General features: G+C 44.2%; 1 protein-coding gene across 1 annotated transcript; it reads left to right on the top strand.

Annotated features, from left to right (window-relative positions):
• The first annotated feature begins 213 nt into the window (after positions 1-213).
• Positions 214-12689, top strand: ptpn1 (protein tyrosine phosphatase non-receptor type 1). Its single transcript, XM_084069493.1, has 9 exons — positions 214-426; positions 2605-2695; positions 3624-3724; positions 5082-5180; positions 5391-5528; positions 6496-6705; positions 9621-9782; positions 10225-10400; positions 12000-12689. Exons 1-9 carry the CDS (start codon positions 370-372, stop codon positions 12337-12339), a joined length of 1374 nt encoding a protein of 457 aa, XP_083925619.1. The 5' UTR covers positions 214-369; the 3' UTR covers positions 12340-12689.
• Positions 12690-19832: the final 7143 nt, after the last annotated feature.

Raw genomic sequence — 19832 nt, 5'->3', positions numbered from 1 at the left:
CATACATACATAAATTACGCGATAACGTGACCATCCCAGTGTCATTATCATGTGTCTTCTTTTTTTTCCTTTCTTTTTTGTCCTTTTTTCTTTAGAAACATAACCAGTCCGACGCACTTCCGCCTCCTACGTCACGGACGCATCCTTGGCCTCCTGGCCCGTGGTGTGTTTCCGGTAAAGAGCTTGGAGCTCCAGGCCTGTCGAGAGACAACATCATGTCTGTCATGTTACTGCAGACTAACTAACACACACTCCTTTACATCAGTACAACCCGGTGTGGGATCGAACCGTCCCGGACCGGTTAGGTTAGGTTAGGAGGACCGAGCCGAACGGAACGGAACGTTCGCGGAACGTTCGCGGACCACCGCGATGGAAGCAGAGTTCAGGGACATCGATGAGCCCGGCGGCTGGAGCTCCGTTTACCAGGTAATGTATCTGATACATTATGAGCCGATACATTGTGTCCGTTCATTAATGACTCTGATCTGATCTGGTTCAGCTCACTGGACTGACTGCTGATCCGCTACATGAAGGAAGGTTGTAATCAATGAGTTAGTTGATTGATTGATTGATTGATTGATTGATTGATTGATTGGTCCTGAGGTCCAAATGTAGACACAACGTTAATGATCACCAGTCAGTATTGTGTTTAGTTCCTCTATTAGTTCAGACCATGATCCTACATGATGGATGTTCTGTCTCCTAACACCGTTTATACTGGACTTAGCAGGCCAAGGACCCCTTAGCTGAGAGAGAGAGAGACCCCCACTACATAGTATATAGATGAAGCCGGGACCCCCACTACATATTGTATAGATGAGAGAGAGATGAAGCAGGGACCCCCACTATATATTGTATAGATGAGAGAGATGAAGCAGGGACCCTCACTACATATTGTATAGATAAGAGAGATGAAGCAGGGACCCCCACTACATATTGTATAGATGAGAGAGATGAAGCAGGGACCCCCACTACATATTGTATAGATGAAAGAGAGATGAAGCAGGGACCCCCACTACATATTGTATAGATGAAAGAGAGATGAAGCAGGGACCCCCACTACATATTGTATAGATGAGAGAGATGAAGCAGGGACCCCCACTACATACTGTATAACATTAAACCTTTTCATAGATTTCATAGATAGCTTCATAGACTTGTTTGACAGACACTGTCAACAGTGTTGTGTAAATTCTTGTTTTTTGTTTGTTTGTTTACACATGATCATCATTACACATGATGAAGCTCGGCACCGAGTGCCGCGCTATGAGCTTGTATATCTGCTTTTTTTTTTTATCGTGAAGATGTGTGCAAATCTTTGAATGAATTGTATTTTTTTTAAGCTAACATTCTTAACTCCACTATTTGTTTCTGGAGGTCTCTGGAACAACATATTTTGAGATGGTGTTCCGCGGCCAAATACATATAATTTTGGGGGTCCTTTCACATGGAAAAAGTTTGAGCACCACTGATATGGGGCGGCCATAGCTGAGTGGTTAGTGAGCCCGCCTAGGGAGCCAGAGGCCCTGGTTACCCCAGGTTCGATTCCCGGCCATGCCAGCATATGTGTCGATGAAATGAAATTTGTCCCTGAGCAAGACTCTTAACCCCTAATTGCTCACAGGTTCTCATTGGAAACAAGACCGCAAGGACTTTCATGAACGACCTGTTAAAAGGAATTATCCTTATTATCCTTACACACACACACACACACACACACACACACACACACACACACACACACACACACACTTATGTCCAACGGTTGAACGTTACACTTTTTAAGTGTAGAAAGATTGTCAGTATGTGAGCATGATAACCACATGAACCCCAGCATCCATATTCTGGTGGAAACCTTTGCCAAAGATAGCCGATCTACAAGCTCACGACGCGGTGTGTGCTTGTAGATCGGCTATTTTTGGCAAAGAGATTTTGGCGTACTGTAGACGTCTACAGGTCTAGAGGGTTTAAGTGTATTGATTGCTGAACATTTTGTGTACCAGATTTAGACCTAACCCTAGGTGAAAGTGTACCAGATTTAGACCTAACCCTAGGTGAAAGTGGACCAGATTTAGACCTAACCCTAGGTGAAAGTGGACCAGATTTAGACCTAACCCAAGGTGAAAGTGGACCTGCTGATCCATAGGCCTGTCACAGTTATTACACAATCAATTATTTTTGCATAATCGTCATAATCGTTTCCATGTTGAAAAACGTTCACACATTTTCAAATATTTAAAAAAGCAAAAATAGCAGATCTACAAGCTTACAACGCGTCACGAAGTGCTTTATGCTTTTTTTTACATGTATAAAATTATTAAATATGTCAATAATTTCTTTGTATATTTCAGTTATTTGTCATATCCGCCCTGTGCGAGGTTTGATTACGAAGCCTAAAAGGCAAACAGAATTTTTTATTCATATGTTCAACGGCCAATCACACAATTAAATCGTTCATCACAATTATTTGAGTAACAATTAATTGTCAACTTAAATGTGTAATGGTGACAGCCCTACTGATCCATTTATTGTGTTATTGTAAACGACCAGAGGAACTAAACCTCACAAGTCTTAACAGAATGTGTTTTTTATGTCTTCACACAGGACATCCGTCAGCAGTCCAGTGAACTGCCGTGCAAACTCGCCAAGTTGCCCGAGAACAAAAGTCGGAATCGTTACAGAGATGTCAGCCCATGTAAGTCAAATGTTTACTTTTCTTATAGTACTGGTTTTCAAACATTTTCATGTCATCATTTTTTCCAAGACTTTTCAAAAATAATTTCTTATTTGTTTTGGGGGGTTTAACTGATTTTGATGCTATAATATTAACACATTTCACTGGGGAACCCCCTTAAGGACCCCTGGGGGTCCCCAGACCCGTCTTTGAGAACCAGTGTCTTACAGCACTTTTTATCCAAAGCGCTTAACAATGTGCATTACATTCACACATTCACCTCACACATACATTCACACATTCACACACACACACACACACACACACACACACACACACACACACACACACACACACACACACACACACACACACACATTCACACACACATTCACACACTGACGGCGGAGGGAAACCACACAAGGCGGTCTTGCTCAAGGACACTTCGACAGTAACACAGGGGGATCCCGGGTTCGAACCGGAAACCCAGGGACGTGCACAGATAGACTCTAGGTGGTGCTAGAGCACCTGCCCTTTGCCCTCTTGACCAGAAGTGCCCTTTTTTTTCAGTTTACAGCAGGGGTCTTCAACAGGGGGTCCGGGACCCCTAGGGGGTCCTCAGAGTTACTACAGGGGGTCCGCCAAATCTTTATGTGATATGATTTTTCTTTTTACCATAACCACTCCAAACCTAGCATCCCTTTTTCTGAGGAGAACTTTAGCCAAAAATAGCAGATCTACAAGCCCACTGAGCTTGTAGATCTGCTATTTTTGGCAAAGAGGTATAGGTGTAGAGGGAAAAAAGAGCAGACCAAGTAAACAAAAAAAAGTATAATTTACTTGAGCACCTGCCCCTCAAAATGTCTGTGCACGCCACTGCAAGCGACCCCCTGCAGTGCTGAAGACCACCACGTGCCAGCAGTGTATTTATTGTGTTTTGTTTGATCAGTTGACCACAGCAGAATCCGCCTGCAGCTGGGAATGAACGACTACATCAACGCCAGCCTCATCACCGTGGAGGAGGCGGACAGGAAGTACATCCTCACTCAGGTACTACCCATGATGCTCTCTGTTCTGCTCTGGTAAAGACCCTGTACCCATGATGCTCTCTGTTCTGCTCTGGTAAAGACCCTGTACCCATGATGCTCTCTGTTCTGCTCTGGTAAAGACCCTGACACCATACTAATCATGTGATGCTGTATCCAACATGACAGCCATGTAAACAAACACACCATGTCATCACCCCCCCCCCAGCTTTGATATGAGCTGGGGGGGGGGGGGGGGGGGGGGGGGGGGGTCATAGGAAATGGGATTTACCTTCTGAAAAAACCTACTATGCAGCATTTCTAGTTTTAAAGAATGTTTCAGTTCCTTTTTTCCAGAATGTATAGCTTGTGTACTAAATGGTTCCTTCCTGTGTGTACTAATGGCACTTCCTGTGTGTACTAATGGCACTTCCTGTGTGAAAAAAAGAAGGTCATGCCATCTTTACTTCCCCTCTCTGTGTGAAGTACTGTAGGTGGCTCTGCCTTTTTTAGGAGAGCAGAAGCAGGTTGGAGTCAATTCATTCCAATGGAAGAGTGAACGTGAACACAGCTTCTGAACCATTCTATATTATTATTATTATTTCCCTTATTATTATTATTATTATTATGAGTCTACGAACACAGCTTCTGAACCATTCTTTATCTCCATGGTTACTGAACTAAATATTGGAACCAATCGTCATAATATTCCCAAGATTTTCATACTGAAATGGCTTTTTGTTTTAGAGACAAATCAGGAGAAAATAAACTTTGTTACTGACCGTTCTCTGTCCCGACAACACACTCTCATGAGATCTAGCACCAGTAAACATATCTATAGCAGTGGTTCTCAAACTTTTTCATGTCAAGGACCCCCAAATTGACACTTGTTAGCCCGTGGACCCCCATTTGAAAAGATATGCCAGGGACCCCCATAAGAGAAGATTTTTTTTACGGCTCTAGCAGTGATTCTCAATCATTTTAATTTGAAGGACCCCCAGTTTGACATGCATTAGGGCTACGGATCCCCATTTAATGGCATTTCTATCTCTTGGACCCCAGTTTATATCGTAAAATCTATGTTAATTTAACTCTCAGAGTTACAGACCCATAAGGGTCCATTTGGTGCCTAATATATCATTTAGCTGGGGACCCCCTGGAACTCCCTCAGGGACCCCTGGGGGTCCCCGGACCCCACTTTTAGAACCAATGATCTATAGCACCAGTAAAATAGGAGGACGTTGGCGATATCTGCCGTCAGACGCCGGCACCCACTTAGGAGACCATTTGTGTGATGTGTGTACCATCTCGCCCATAGCGGCTCCATCCAGCGGGATGGTGTATCTTTTCTGAATCAACTTCCTGTGTGTCTGTCCAATCAGGGCCCTCTTCCCAACACGTGCGGTCACTTCTGGGAGATGGTGTGGGAGCAGAGGAGCGGGGGCGTGGTCATGTTGAACCGCGTGGTGGAGAAAGGATGTGTAAGTGAAGCCACGCCTTCTGGTCACGTGACATGAAAATAACAAGGTTTCTGCTAGAGTCATGCCAGTGTCTGCCATTCCGATAGCATTATATTGATATGAGTTGTGTTGGTGTAGGTGAAGTGTGCTCAGTACTGTGTTTGTGTAGGTGAAGTGTGCTCAGTACTGTGTTTGTGTAGGTGAAGTGTGCTCAGTACTGTGTTTGTGTAGGTGAAGTGTGCTCAGTACTGGCCACACAGGGAGGAGGGGGACGCCATCTTTGAGGACACCAACTTCAAGCTGACCCTCCTGTCGGAGGACGTGAAGTCCTACTACACCGTCCGCACGCTGGAGCTGCAGAACCTCTCAGTAAGATTCTAGTCCACCAAATAAATCTACAGTTGATTTAGTTCACAAAAACACACACACACACACACACACACACACACACACACACACACACACACACACACACACACACACACACACACACATATATATATATTTGGCGTCCCGTGATGGCGTCCTCATTTATACTTGGCTGTGTGTTGAAAATAGCTGATCTACAAAAGCTGATCTTGTAGATCTGCTATTTTCAGAGCGTGACACCCCCCGTGCACAGCCAAGTATAAAATGACTTGTCTTAGTTCTACTGGATGTCTTCTCCACTAGTCCCTCCATATTATTTTAGTGTACCTAGTTTTTATTTGTAAATTGTTGACAAAACTGTCAGTATATTTAGTTTTAGTCATCGTAGCTTTTACTTTTTATTTAGTTTTTATTGTCTCCGCCAGGGCGAAGGCATGGTGGAAAGTATGTTTTCGTTCCCGTCACGCTGTGTGTCCCCCCCCCTAGCCAAGCTAACATTGGTCAAGCTCCACGTGACACGTGACAATATGTTGTCACCAATGCTTTTGATTGGCTAGAGGGACGCATGACAAAATAAAATCCTATAAATAGGCGTGTCACTTCGAAACATTGTTTACATGTTTTGAAGTGACATCAGTGCCATCAGCCAAGCTAACATTGGACATGTTAGCTTGGCTGATTGAACATGTTAGCCAAGCTAACATGTTCTAATCCTTAGATGTTCTAATCTAAGAATCAGAACATTTCTAGAAAACTATGGTTAAAGATAGGGTAAGTGATTTCCTTTGGTTAAAATAGCACGGGTCTGCTGGCGGAGACTTGTGCTCCGAGGAACACATTTTCTAGTTTACTTTTCGTCTGTGAAAAAAAAGGCATGTTGATTTCGTCGTGGTTTTAGTCGTCAATAGTAACACTGCATCACGTGACTGATTGACCCCCCCAACCTGCCGCCTCTCTCCCCTTGCAGACAGACGAACGGCGGGAGATCTTACACTTTCACTACACCACCTGGCCCGACTTCGGGGTCCCGGACTCCCCCGCCTCCTTCCTGAACTTCCTGGTGCGGGTCAGAGAGTCGGGGTGTCTGCAGGGGGACCAGGGCCCTGTGGTGGTCCACTGCAGCGCCGGCATCGGGCGCTCCGGGACCTTCTGTCTGGTGGACACCTGCCTCCGGCTGGTCGGTACTGGTCACTACATCTCTCTTTGCTGTCACTTAATAACTCCTTCACCTTTTATCCTGTGTGAAATATGACCTACAGCAATACAATAAGCTTAACCCATTAAGAGCTGGAACGCATCTGTGTTACTTTTTGATTTGAGCTAAAAATCTTATTTCACACTCTGAGCTATTCAAAAATAGCAGATATACAAGCTCGTATAGCTTGTATATCTGCTGTTTTTGAGAAATTGTGAAAATGTGTGCAAATCGTTGAATATATATATTGTTTTAAAGTGAAAAATTTTAACTCAAAGCTTTGCTTCTGGGGGGTCCCTGGAACAACATATTTTGAGATGGGGGTCGGTGGCCAAATTTTGGGGGTCCTTGACATGAAAAAGTTTGAGAAGCACTGACATAGAAACATACGTTTGTTTCAGAATACTGTTGGGATTTAGAAAACATTTGTAGAATCGGCTTCAGGTCAATAAGCTTAAAGCTCCATGATCCTTTTTATTTGTGAATAAATTGGTATTTTGACTAATACTACTACTAGTATATGGTAGACAGTGGTTCTCAAGGACCTCCAAAATGATATGTATTTGGCAGCGGACCCCCATCTCAAACCTATTTTGAGTCATGGACCTCCAGAAGAAGAAATATTTGAGTTAACAATGTTTGCTTGTTTTTTTTTCAAATATTTGCACAAATCTTCACGATTAAAAAAAAATAGCAGATCTACAAGCTCATGGCTTGTACTGTATATTGGCTATTTATGAATAGCCACAGTATAACATATGGTTAAAAGTAGAGTAAGTGATATTTCTGGGCTAAAACAAAAGTTTTTTGTTAAAAGGTTAAAGCTCTATATTGTGATAGTAATCATTGCTATAGAGTGTTTGTTCAGTAACAGTGTTAAATAGCTCTATATTGTGATATTAATCATTGCTATAGAGTGTTTGTTCAGTAACAGTGTTAAATAGCTCTATATTGTGATATTAATCATTGCTATAGAGTGTTTGTTCAGTAACAGTGTTAAATAGCTCTATATTGTGATAGTAATCATTGCTATAGAGTGTTTGTTCAGTAACAGTGTTAAATAGCTCTATATTGTGATATTAATCATTGCTATAGAGTGTTTGTTCAGTAACAGTGTTAAATAGCTCTATATTGTGATAGTACTCGTTGCTATAGAGTGTTTGTTCAGTAACAAGCTTTTTAATAAACAGAAAATACATTTTAAGGTGGGTGGCCAAATTTCTGTCAATCAAGGAGAGAGCACCCATTTATCAGCTTAAAGTGTATAGTGTTCCATTTCCAATGTTGTGTCTCCTCATATCTCTGTGTCATTCACTTGTTGTGATGACACAACAAGTGAATGATGTTCATCCTTTATCCTGTTTGAGTTCTCTCTCCTGATTGGATCAAATTGATACCGACATACACGGTATATGCCTTTTCTGGTTTCTAAAAAGCTAGAGAGAGCCATGGAGACTCCTGTTACTGAACACACTATAGCAATGCGAATATAGAGCTATTTAACACTTATTTTTACAAGAAATAACACTTACCCTACCTTCTAGCTGCAGTTCATAATCCTTTTTTAGTGAATAAAATGTTATGTTGATAACAGGTAGAGTATATTAATACAATATAACTTGGTTGTAGTTGTTGGTCTTTCTGCTCTTCTATTGAGACATTTAGATCCTGTGGTCTGGTATGACACCTACTGGTTGACATGTGGTATTACATGAAAGTCAAAGCCCAATGTATAATGCCTGTCCAAGCAGCCTTTCGTTACGGCTTAATATATACTGTGTTACCTTGCATGAAGAATAGTGAAAATAGGCCATTTTCTTTTCACTGTACAAAAACTGGAGAAAAGCCGACCTACAAGCAGTGGTAGAAAGTAACTAAGTACATATACTTAAGGTACAGTACTTCCTTTTCCTTAGTAGGGAGCGAGCACTTACTTTCCTCCCTTGCAGTCTCTAAGTCGCGATAATGTCCGTATATAATCTCAGACCACACTAGGTCTCCGGGGACCCCCAGGGGGTCCGCGATCTAAACATTATGAACCACGTTAAGTGGCCCCATGTGGTCTGTGTGTTGTTTTCCTACAGTTGCCAGGTTTAGCGAGAGAACAAGCAACCAGGTTTAGCGAGAGAAACGAGCAACCAGGTGTATGAAAACGAGCCCAAAAGAAGCGAGCCCTTTGCCCCGCAGTGTTGAACTCTAGAGGTTGGGGCCGCGTAGCCGCCCAGATCTATAGTATTATACACATGAAACTTCTCTGTGACTGAAAGACATCATGGGGTAAACCATAGAAATAAAGTAAATTCTCTGTGACTGAAAGACATCATGGGGTAAACCATAGAAATAAAGTCAATTCTTGGGTGAACTACTCCTTTAACACATCCACTGCCAGGCCCGTAGTCCTACGGGCCGTTAAATCCAACCGTTAACTGCCGTTCCCGTAGTCCCGTAGTCCTACGGGGCGGGTGTTTTCCCATGTTAAATCGTGCAGGTGCAGATTCCGGATTTTTTTTGCACTTCCGGTCTCGAAGTGGGCGGACCGGAAACGAAATAATACTGTTTCCGGTTTTTCTCCCGCCTCCGTTTCCTGTCTAGCGGTCAACTTTGGACGCCATTATCTCTGGCTTGTTGTTTTTCTCACCGCATCCACCATTTTAGCGTTTTCCTCTCGTTCTCCAGAATGCAGTGTCGGATCGCCGCACGGTTTTCAGCGTTTTGTTCGGTCGGGTCCCGTGTTTGTGTCGAACCAAATGAACGCGGATTTTAAACGGATTTAGCGGGGCCTATGACGGAATCAAAAAAACAAAAAAGGTAAGATTGCTTGGCACTACGATGGACGTTCTGAGATTAGCCGATGGCAGTCAATGTGTTAACGTCCAGCTGTGTGTTGTGGTGTTCAGATGTCCATCCGGGAGGACCCGTCGTCTGTGCGTATCCGTGACGTCCTGCTGGAGATGAGACGCCATCGCATGGGTCTGATCCAGACCGCCGACCAGCTGCGCTTCTCCTACCTGGCCGTCATCGAGGGGGCGCGGCTTATCAACGGAGACCACACCCTGAAGGCAAGTTCAATTTCACCGTGCCCCGCCCCCCTACACGCTCACAAGGCGTCGCATCTTGTGGTTTTTGCAGTGGGTTTTAAGCTCAAGACCAAAAAGAGAAATTTGATGTCTTCACCGTGACCCAAGCTAGTGAAAATAGCAGATCTACAAGCTCACAACGTGTCGCGATGCAACACGTTGTGAGCTTGTAGATCTGCTACTTTCACTACTTCTTAAAAGTTGTGTTTTTTTGTTTAGATCTTTTGATTTATTTGTGAAATTCTTTGTAAAACAAATTTTGAATTTGTTTCAAATGTATGCTATTACACGTTTTTATGAGCTATATCCAACTTTTTGGTCCTCAGAACAAAATGTGTATAGATGCCAAATTCTAGTATGAATGTGTATTTGCATATCGGTCGTTGGCTCGTATCCATAACGCTGTACGTTCTGTTTTGTTCAGGAGGAATGGAAGGAGCTGTCCAACGAGGAGGATCTTCCTCCACAGTTCTCTCCTCCCCCTCCTCCTCCTCCTCCTCGGCCCAGAGACCCTCACAACGGACAGCCTGAGGCTGAGACCACCTCCTTCTTCCCACAACACCACATCCTCCAACACAACGACCATGTCCAGAGTCTCAGGTCAGTATTAAGGCCGTTGCAGACGGGGTGCGATTTTTCGCACGGAAAAAACGGACAATATCATGTTTTAAATGAACACATGGTTCTCTATGACCTCATGCACACCGGCTCACAATTTACCGTGCGGTGATGCCATGCGGCGATGCTTTTTTTCCCTATCAAACCCAGTTCGATTGGTGCGTCTTTTCGCATGCGGTAAAAACTGATTGACTAATCTCACCCTGTCTGCAAAGGCCTTTAGAGTTCTCAAATTCTGCCCGAATCCGATCCAACCCAACGTTTTTGGGCCGAGCCGGGCCCAACATCTATGCTAATTAGTCTGGTTCCGAGAAGAAAAAATAACTTAAGAAAATAAATCTATTACCCCCAAGAAAAGACATTTCTACTGCTCCTAACGGCCTAACGGTAAGGCAGACGGAGATGGCAGTGGTCCAGTGGATGTGTTGGATGCATCTCAAAGTGAACTCTACTCAGGTTCGCCCAACCTTCCTAGCCCGTGTTATTAAAGAGAAACGGGCGACAATGGTCAAAACTCAATCGAAAATCGGCGAACGAAAATTGGCGAAAGTGAGCGTTTTCAAGATGTTTGGTCCGTTATCTCTGGAACACAAGGTCCAATCTGCTCAGTTCAAAGCTTGTTGGATGTGTGACTTTGAGGACATAAAGCACATAATGTCGGGTTTTCGGGCCTAAAAGTACGGTAATTGTTCGGACGGGCCGAGCCTCGGGCCAGCCCAGTAGGGCCCAGTTAGGGCCGAGTTAGGGCCGGGCCTTAATTTTCCGGCCCGTTGAGGACTCTAGTCAGTATCAGCCATTTTCTTTTGACTTAAGACTTTGTTTTGTTTTGGGTGAGTGATATTGTTTTGGTTAAAACAAAAAGGTTTTTGTTAAAAGGTGATAGTAATCATTGCTATAGAGTGTTTGTTCACTAACAGGAGTCTTCCTGTGTCTCCAGCTCTTTAATAAACAGAAAATACATTTTCAAGTACTTTAGGTGACAACATTGCAGCCAATCAGGAGAGAGTACCCAACCATTTATCAGCTTAATGTTTGTGTAGTGTTTGTCTGCTCGTTTATTTGTGTCATCACTTCCAATGTCACTTGTTTAATCTGTATCCTGTCTGAGTTCTCTATCCTGATTGGATAAAAATGCTTGAAAATTAGTTTTCTGTTTAAAGATATTTTTTATATTTTTTGTTTAAAGGATCTTTCTGCCTTTTATTTATAGTTTATACTTTATAGTGGAGATGAACAGGAAACGGGGAGAGAAAGATGGAGAGGGAGCCTGCACTGTCAGGCTACATTAGAGCCTAAGTGTCTGGACCGCTAGGCCAGTAGTCGGGGCCAGATCTGCTACTTTTGATGCCTTTGTGTGACTCTGTAGTATGACCAAGTAGGACGTTAATTTACCAAAAAACACAAAAGGTTAAAATATGAAGATAAGAGGTTTCTGCCCGACAACAACGATATGGTTCAGTTCCTCATACATGTGTGTATCTATCATATGGTACAGTTATTCATATAATGAATATCATGTGTATCTATCATATGGTAGAGTTATTCATATAATGAGTATTTGTGTATCTATCATTGTTACAGTTCCTCACCGCCTCAGCCGGAGCTGCGAAGGAGGACTGTCGCCGAAACCCCGCCTCCTCCCGCCGAAGAAGCCCCGCCTCCCGCCACGAAACCCCCAATCCCTGCCGAAGCCCCTCCCCCTCCCGCCGAGCCGACCTCCTCCTCCTCCTCCGATCAGCGTGAATGTCCGGCGGTCCGAGAAGAAGAACAGACCTCCAAACCCTCCAAACCGCAGCCCACGACGACGCACGACACAGAAAAACAACAACCAGAGTCCTGGAGCCCCCTGCTGGCCAACGTGTGCGTGGGCACGGCGCTGGCCTTCGGCGCCTACGTCTGCTACCGAGTCTGTTTCCACTGATGTGGGTGTGTCTTCTTCTTCTTCACACAGAGCCACGCCCACCCAGCCCGGCTCCTCCTCTCCTCTCCGCTTCCACTACTACCGGGGTCTTTTATACTGCAGCGCCCCCCAGTGGATTGTTGTTTGGACTTTGAGCGGATCTCCTTTTTTTTTTTTTTTTTTTTTTTTTTTAACCACTTGAACCCTAATAGCGTCTCTATTTGGAAGAGAAAATACCGCATTCCAGGGGGCGGCCATTTTGTTTACCCTGGCCCTGGTTCCACAGATGGAAAGCCCATCCGTTTATACAACTTGTAACTTTGCCTTTTTGTTTTGCGGTTTTCAAATATGTTTTTGACACAGAATCAGATGTTTTATGGTGCTGGATGGCTTGGTTCCAGGCTTAACCCTTTAAGCCCTGAAGAAGCATCTGTGTCACTTTTTGATTTGAGCTAAAAAAGCATTTTTTTAGCTAAAAAAAAAGCATTTTTACTCTTTGGCTATTCAAAAATAGCAGATATACAAGCTCATAGCGCGGCACCGAGTGCCGCGCTATGAGCTTGTAGATCTGCTATTTTGGAAAAATCGTTATTTTTTTTTGCAAATCTTGAGATTTGAGTTAGAAAAGCGAACATTTGTAACTCAAATCTTTGCTTCTGGGGCATTCAACAGTTTTTTGAAAAAACTTATGTCGCCATAATATCAGTGGTTCTTTTTTCCATGTCACGGACCCCCAAAATGACGTGTATTTGGCCACGGACCCCCATCTAAAAATATATGTTCCAGGGACCCTCAAAAGCAAAGATTCAAGTAAAACATTTTCGCTTTAAAACACTATATATATTAAAAGATTTGCACACATTTTCACGATTTTTCAAAAATAGCAGATCTACAAGCTCATAGCGCGGCACTCGGTGCCGCGCTATGAGCTTGTAGATCTACTATTTTTGAATAGCCCAAAGTGTAAAATAATGCTTTTTAGCTCAAATCAAAAAGTGACCCAGATGCTTCTTTAGGGCTTAAATGGTTAAAATAATTCATATGAAACATTTCGTAAATCTCTTATGGGCTGAATGAATGGGCTTTCTATCTGTGGAACCCGAGCCTGTAAACAAAATGTCCGCCACTGCTATGCTCCATACATACATACATAGCCCCGTGATCTACAAGCTCACATCACAACACATCTTGTGAGCTTGTAGATGCTATTTTCGACAGGGAAATACTAGAGTATCTAGTACAGAGCCCTGGGGGACCCCGTGTTTAAGTGGTTAATTTCTGCGGGTCGTCGGCGCGTCCCGCTGGAGATAGACTCCTCCTCTTCTCCTCCTCGCCACCACCTCGTCTTAAACCCCGCTCCTTCAAAACTGTCACTTTTGGATGCTCAGGACGTCACTTTTTTCAGGTGTCACTCACACCCACACCCCGCCCCCAAAGGCACACGCGTGTGCGTGTGCGCGGGCCCCGGAAAAAAAAAGAACAGTCAGTGTGTTGTCGACCTGTGAAGCCTGCGCTGTAACGTGCACTGTAACGTGCGCTGTAACGTGCACTGTGACGTGCGCTGTAACGTGCACTGTGACGTGCGCTGTAACGTGCACTGTGACGTGCACTGTGACATGCGCTGTAACGTGCGCTGTGACGTGCACTGTAACGTGCGCTGTAACGTGCACTGTGACGTGCACTGTAACGTGCGTACGCCTCTATTCACGTACCAAATGAAAAACGCAGAAGTGTTCTTCCATTTCACTAGAACCCCCCCCCCCCCCCCCCGTTACAGTCTAAAAAGCAGTGGTTCTCAAACTGTTTCATGTCATAGGGAGGGACCCCCACATTCACATGTATTTGGCTGTGAATGTTTCTTTGAGCCAGGGACCCCTCAGAAGAGAGAGATTTTTCTCAATTATTTTCAAGATGAAGAAATAAATAAATCAAAACGTCTAGAATATGAATAAAATGGTTCAAATGATTATGATGCTGTGTCAACCACTTTTGCTGGGGGACCCCCAGGACCCCCCCCCCAAGGGGGTCCCCAAACCCCACTTTGAGAACCACTGGTCTATTAGAGGCTGGACTGTGACAAACGCATACTAACACATGTAGGGCTGTGGGTCATATGGACAAAAAATATATAACGACAACAATAATAATACGATAATAACATCATATTTGTGACTTAAATACCTCAAAGTTGACATTGTGACGATAAGGTGGTGATGTGGGGGCGAAACCGTGTTCTTATAAACAGGGCTTTTACGTGATTTAAAACCAGGAAGAGAGACGACACTGAGCTCATATGTCACCATATTACCACCTCTAGTACCGCATCGTGATGGATGGATTATGATAATTTGGATATCATCGCTGTCGGGCGCGGAAAGCTTGTATGTCCTAAATCGGGGGTCTTCAACAGGGGGTCCGGGACCCCTAGGGGGTCCTCAGAGTTACTACAGGGGGGTCCGCTAAATCTTTGTGTGATAGGTTTTTTTTTTTTTTACCTTAAACCACTTGAACCCTAGCATCCCTTTTCTGAGGAGAACTTATGCCAAAAAAATAGCAGATCTACAAGCTCACAACGCCTCGCGCTGCGAGGCGTTGTGAGCTTGTAGATCGGCTATTTTTTGGCAAAGAGGTTTAGGTGTAGAGGGGGAAAAAAGCAGAGCACGTAAACAGAAAAAGTTGAATCTGAAACACAATTTTATACAATATAGAGGAGGGGGTCCCGTTACTTTCCAGTAAAAAATAGCAGATCTACAAGCTCATAGCGCGGCACCGAGTGCCCCGCTATGAGCTTGTAGATCTGCTATTTTTGAATAGCCCAAAGAAATGTTCAAAATGACACAGATTACGTTCCTGTAAATTCAGGAAATGGAAATAAAGAACCTTGTTGTTCCTAGAGATTGAATGTAGTTGTTTTATTTCATCACAAACGCTTTATTAATACTTTTCATTAGTTCTATATTTATAAAATCCAAATGCAGGGAACACATCTGTGTCATTTTTAGATGTCTTTGGCTGTTAAAAAATTAGCAGATCTACAAGCTCGGTGCCAGCGCTACAAGCTTGTAGATCTGCAATTATCTTTGGGGGGAAACAATGTGCATATTGAATATATGTTTCTTTAAAGCGAACATTTGTAACTCAAATCTTTGCCTCTGGGGGATTCATTCTACAAATGTCTTCTAAATCCTAACCGTTAAAAACCCAACTTTTTGGTTGCTGTTGCTATAATAATATAATATCAGTGGGTTTCAAACTTTTGTCATGGCAAGGACTCCCAAAATTATATGTATTTGTCCGCGGACCCCCCCATCTCAAAATATGATGTTCCAGGGACCCCCCATCTCAAAATATGTTGTTCCAGGGACCCCCCAGAAGCAAAGATTTTAGTTAAAAATGTATATATGTGTTCAAAGATTTGCACACATTTTCAAGATTTTTTTTTTTTTAAATAGCAGATCTACAAGCTCATGGCACGGCACTCGGTGCCGCGCCATGAGCTTGTAGATCTGCTATTTTTGAATAGCCAACGAAATCATAAAATGACACAGATGTGTTCCTGGATTGAATGTGTTAAACCAACTTCACTTTGACTTTCAAAAAAAAAATCAAAAATAGCAAGTCGTAGGACATTTAATTTACGGGTGGAAAAAAACCTGTTCAAATATGTTTTTTTTTCTGCCCGACAACAACGATATGTTGCCCCAGCCCTGAGAGAGAGATACCAAATGATTTAGTTGTACAGATATACGTTAAGCTGGAGCGAAAACACGGAAACTGGAGGGGGGGGGGGGGGGGCGTGGATCTGGGATGCATGCAGAGGAATCCAACATTGAGGAACCAGGGTATGGGGGGTTCCATCACTTTTTTTTTTGGAACCGTTATCCAGAACCAGGTTTTTTTTATGGACACTGTCAGAGCTGGTTATGACGGACTTCATGTCTGATACAAGGGCGCCGATACTGCGGGTGCCTCGGGGCTAAAGCACCCACAGGCCAAATGATGAGCACCCAGTGGGCGAGGAGGGCGTGCGTGCAGCCGCGCGCTCCTACCCGCAGCGTGCAGCCGCGCGCTCCTACTCCCAGCGCGCAGCCGCACGCTCGTACTCGCAGCGCGCTCCCATTTGTTTGTGTTTTGCCGGCTCCAGGCTTTGTCTTCACCTAGCAGGTAATTAAACCCAATTAAAGTTACAAAACCCCCCCCCCCAAAAAAGTAAAATATCCGCCCAGAATGCGTGGGCGCGCACGGGGCACTCACGCACGCACACACGCGCGTGTGCCAGGTAGCGCACCCAATAGATCCAACAAATATCGGCGCCCCTGGTCTGGTGTGTGGAGTGTACAAATGGAACCAAATGGACCTGTAAGGGTCCATTTGGTTCCATGTGTACACTCAGAGTTACAGACCTGTAAGGGTCCATTCATTGGAACCCCATCGGACCCTTCACACTGTCTGAGTGTGTAGGAGGGAGTGTGTAGGCGTGTGCACGCTCAGGCGTGCACGTGAGAAACCCCTGTGAGCGGTTCTGGTTCCTTAATTTGTTGGGAGTTTGTTTTTTTCTACTGATGCTTGAGTTGGATCTGCTTTAGTGAGACGTATCAACACTTTACCATCACAATGTGACATGTGTTCTGGTGCCTCCTGTCTGTATGTACAGTCTGTTAGAGGACAAGGCAGTGGTGCTCTAAACCTTTTCATGCCAAGGACCCCCCAAACCTTTTCATGTCAAGGACCCCCCCAAACCTTTTCATGTCAAGGACCCCTCCCAAATTCATATTTGGCTGTGGACCCCCATCTCAGAAATATGTTGTGTATTTGTTGACTTCCAGAAGCAAAGATTTGAGTTGAAAATGTTAGCTTAAAAAAAACAAAAAAAAACATTACATATTCAAAGACTTCTTCTAAATATTCGTGAATATATTAGCTGATTTTGCTGGGGGACCCCCTGGGTGCCACCCCAGGGACCCCCGGACTCCTCTTTGAGAACCGATGACATAATAAGGGTCCGTGTCCACATGAAGAGGCATGTGAGAAGAACCTGTGATTTTACAACCATGAGAAGTCCTTGTTTACGTTGTTTCAGCCACGCCAGTGGTTCTCCAACCTTTTCATGTCAAGGAGCCCCGAATTGATATGTATTTGGCCCGCAGACCCCCACCTGAAAATATGTTGTGCCAGCCAGGGGACCCCCAGAAACAAAGATATGTGTAAAAAGAAAATGTAGCCTTTAAAAGAAATTACTTTGGATATCATCATATTTTTGACTGAAATACCTCAAAGTTGCGTTTCTGTGTGTGTGGACACAAACCCCTCAGAGTCACACCGTCTGTCTGTAGCCACAGGTTTGAGTCTGTCTGGAGCCACAGGTTTGAGTCTGTGTGTAGCCACAGGTTTGAGTCTGTGTGTAGCCACAGGTTTGAGTCTGTCTGTAGCCACAGGTTTGAGTCTGTCTGTAGCCACAGGTTTGAGTCTGTCTGTAGCCACAGGTTTGAGTCTGTCTGTAGCCACAGTTTTGAGTCTGTCTGTAGCCACAGGTTTGAGTCTGTCTGGAGCCACAGGTTTGAGTCTGTCTGTAGCCACAGGTTTGAGTCTGTCTGTAGCCACAGGTTTGAGTCTGTCTGTAGCCACAGGTTTGAGTCTTCAAGCTGTTCTGTTTGACATGTTTTTTCCGGGACTTGTCAGAATGTAGTTCTGACAAGTCTCGGAAAAGACGCGCTGTGATTGGCCAGTTCGCAGGAAGCGTGCCCCCCCCCTCTAATATGGCGGCCGCGATACAGACGGCCCAGAGTGGGAGGAGGTCGTCTACCTTTTATATGTCTATGGAGCTTACTGGGGGGGGGGGGGGGGGGGCGTGTGAATTATCATGTTGCGTCATCACTTCCTGTTGTGAGTCATTCAACGCTTTGAGTTGAGTTGATGTCAGTCACAAGCTGACAGAAAAGAGGGGATAAAGGGTCTACTTACCCTACAACAGAGGTCTTCAACAGGGGGTCAGGCACGCCTAGGGGGTCCTCGGAGTTACTACAGGGGGTCCACCAAATCCTTGTGTGGTGGTGACAACATTACCTGAAAATAGCAGATCTACAAGCTCACAACGCCTCGCAGCGTGAGGCGTTGTGAGCTTGTAGATCAGCTATTCAGGGATCAGGGAAAAGAGCAGACCAAGTACAGAGCCAATGGTCAAGTTGACTAAATATTGAGGGTTTAAAAGTTAACTGTCTGACAACAATACACATTAGCACGAATCCAGCTATCTATGAAATCTATGAAAAAGTTTAATCTGCGACCCAATATATACAATATGTAGAGGGGGTCCCTCCTTCATCTCTCTCTCAGCTAGGGGGTTCTTGCCCTAAAAATACAAGAGACCAGAGATACAAATGCCATTCAATGGGGGTCCGTAGCCCTAATGCATGTCAAACTGGGGGTCCTTGAAATGTAAAATGGTTGAGAATCACTGCTAGAGAGCCGTAAAAATATTCTGTTATGGCGTATCTTTTCAAATGGGGGTCCGCCGGCTAATATGTGTCAAGTTGGGGGTCCTTGACATGAAAACGTTTGAGAACCACTGGTGTTCAGTTTACCTTCATGACTCTGAATGATTGACAGGACTTATAGAATGATTGACAGGACTTATAGAATGATTGACAGGACGTATAGAATGATTGACAGGACTTATAGAATGATTGACAGGACTTATAGAATGATTGACAGGACTCATAGAATGATTGACAGGACTTATAGAATGATTGACAGGACTTATAGAATGATTGACAGGACATATAGGATGATTGACAGGACTCATAGAATGATTGACAGGACTCATAGAATGATTGACAGGACTTATAGAATGATTGACAGGACTTATAGAATGTATACATAATGTCTCACAGACACACATATATTTTTTCACATCAGGTTTTTTTCCGTTTCTTTTCCCCGCTTCGCAGTGCCCCCTACAGGCAGCCATGATGCGTTGCTTCAGGTTTTTCTATACTGAGCTTGTGGAAAGAAAAAAAAACATGTATTTTTTATTTTCATCAGTCATTGTTTTCCTTTTTTTTAAATAAAAAGAAAAGTCTACTGCAGATTTTGTTCTGTGTTTTTTTTTGTATCTTTATCCTCAATCTGTGATAATAAAATGCCATGTTTCTCGGCAAATATCGCATCAGTGACACGGTCCTGCAGATTCCTCCTCTACAACATCAGGAGGATTCGCCCCTTCCTCACTGAGAAGGCAGCCCAGGTGCTCATCCAGGCTCTTGTCATCTCCTGCCTGGACTACTGCAACTCCCTCCTGGCTGGTGCTCCGGCATCTGCCATCAGACCTCTGGAGCTTGTTCAGAAAGCTGCGGCTCGTCTGGTGTTCAACCGCCCCAAGTTCTCCCACACAACCATCCTTCTCCGCTCTCTACACTGGCTCCCCGTAGCGGCTCACATCCAGTTTAAAACCCTGGTGCTAGCCTATAGGGCAGTGAAAGGAACAGCTCCTTCTTACCTCCGGGCTATGGTCAATG

This window comes from Gymnoscopelus microlampas (assembly GCF_963454915.1).
Source record: "Gymnoscopelus microlampas genome assembly, chromosome: 10".
NCBI classification, from domain to species: Eukaryota; Metazoa; Chordata; class Actinopteri; order Myctophiformes; family Myctophidae; genus Gymnoscopelus; species Gymnoscopelus microlampas.
This window is presented reverse-complemented; position numbering and strand designations above follow the sequence as displayed.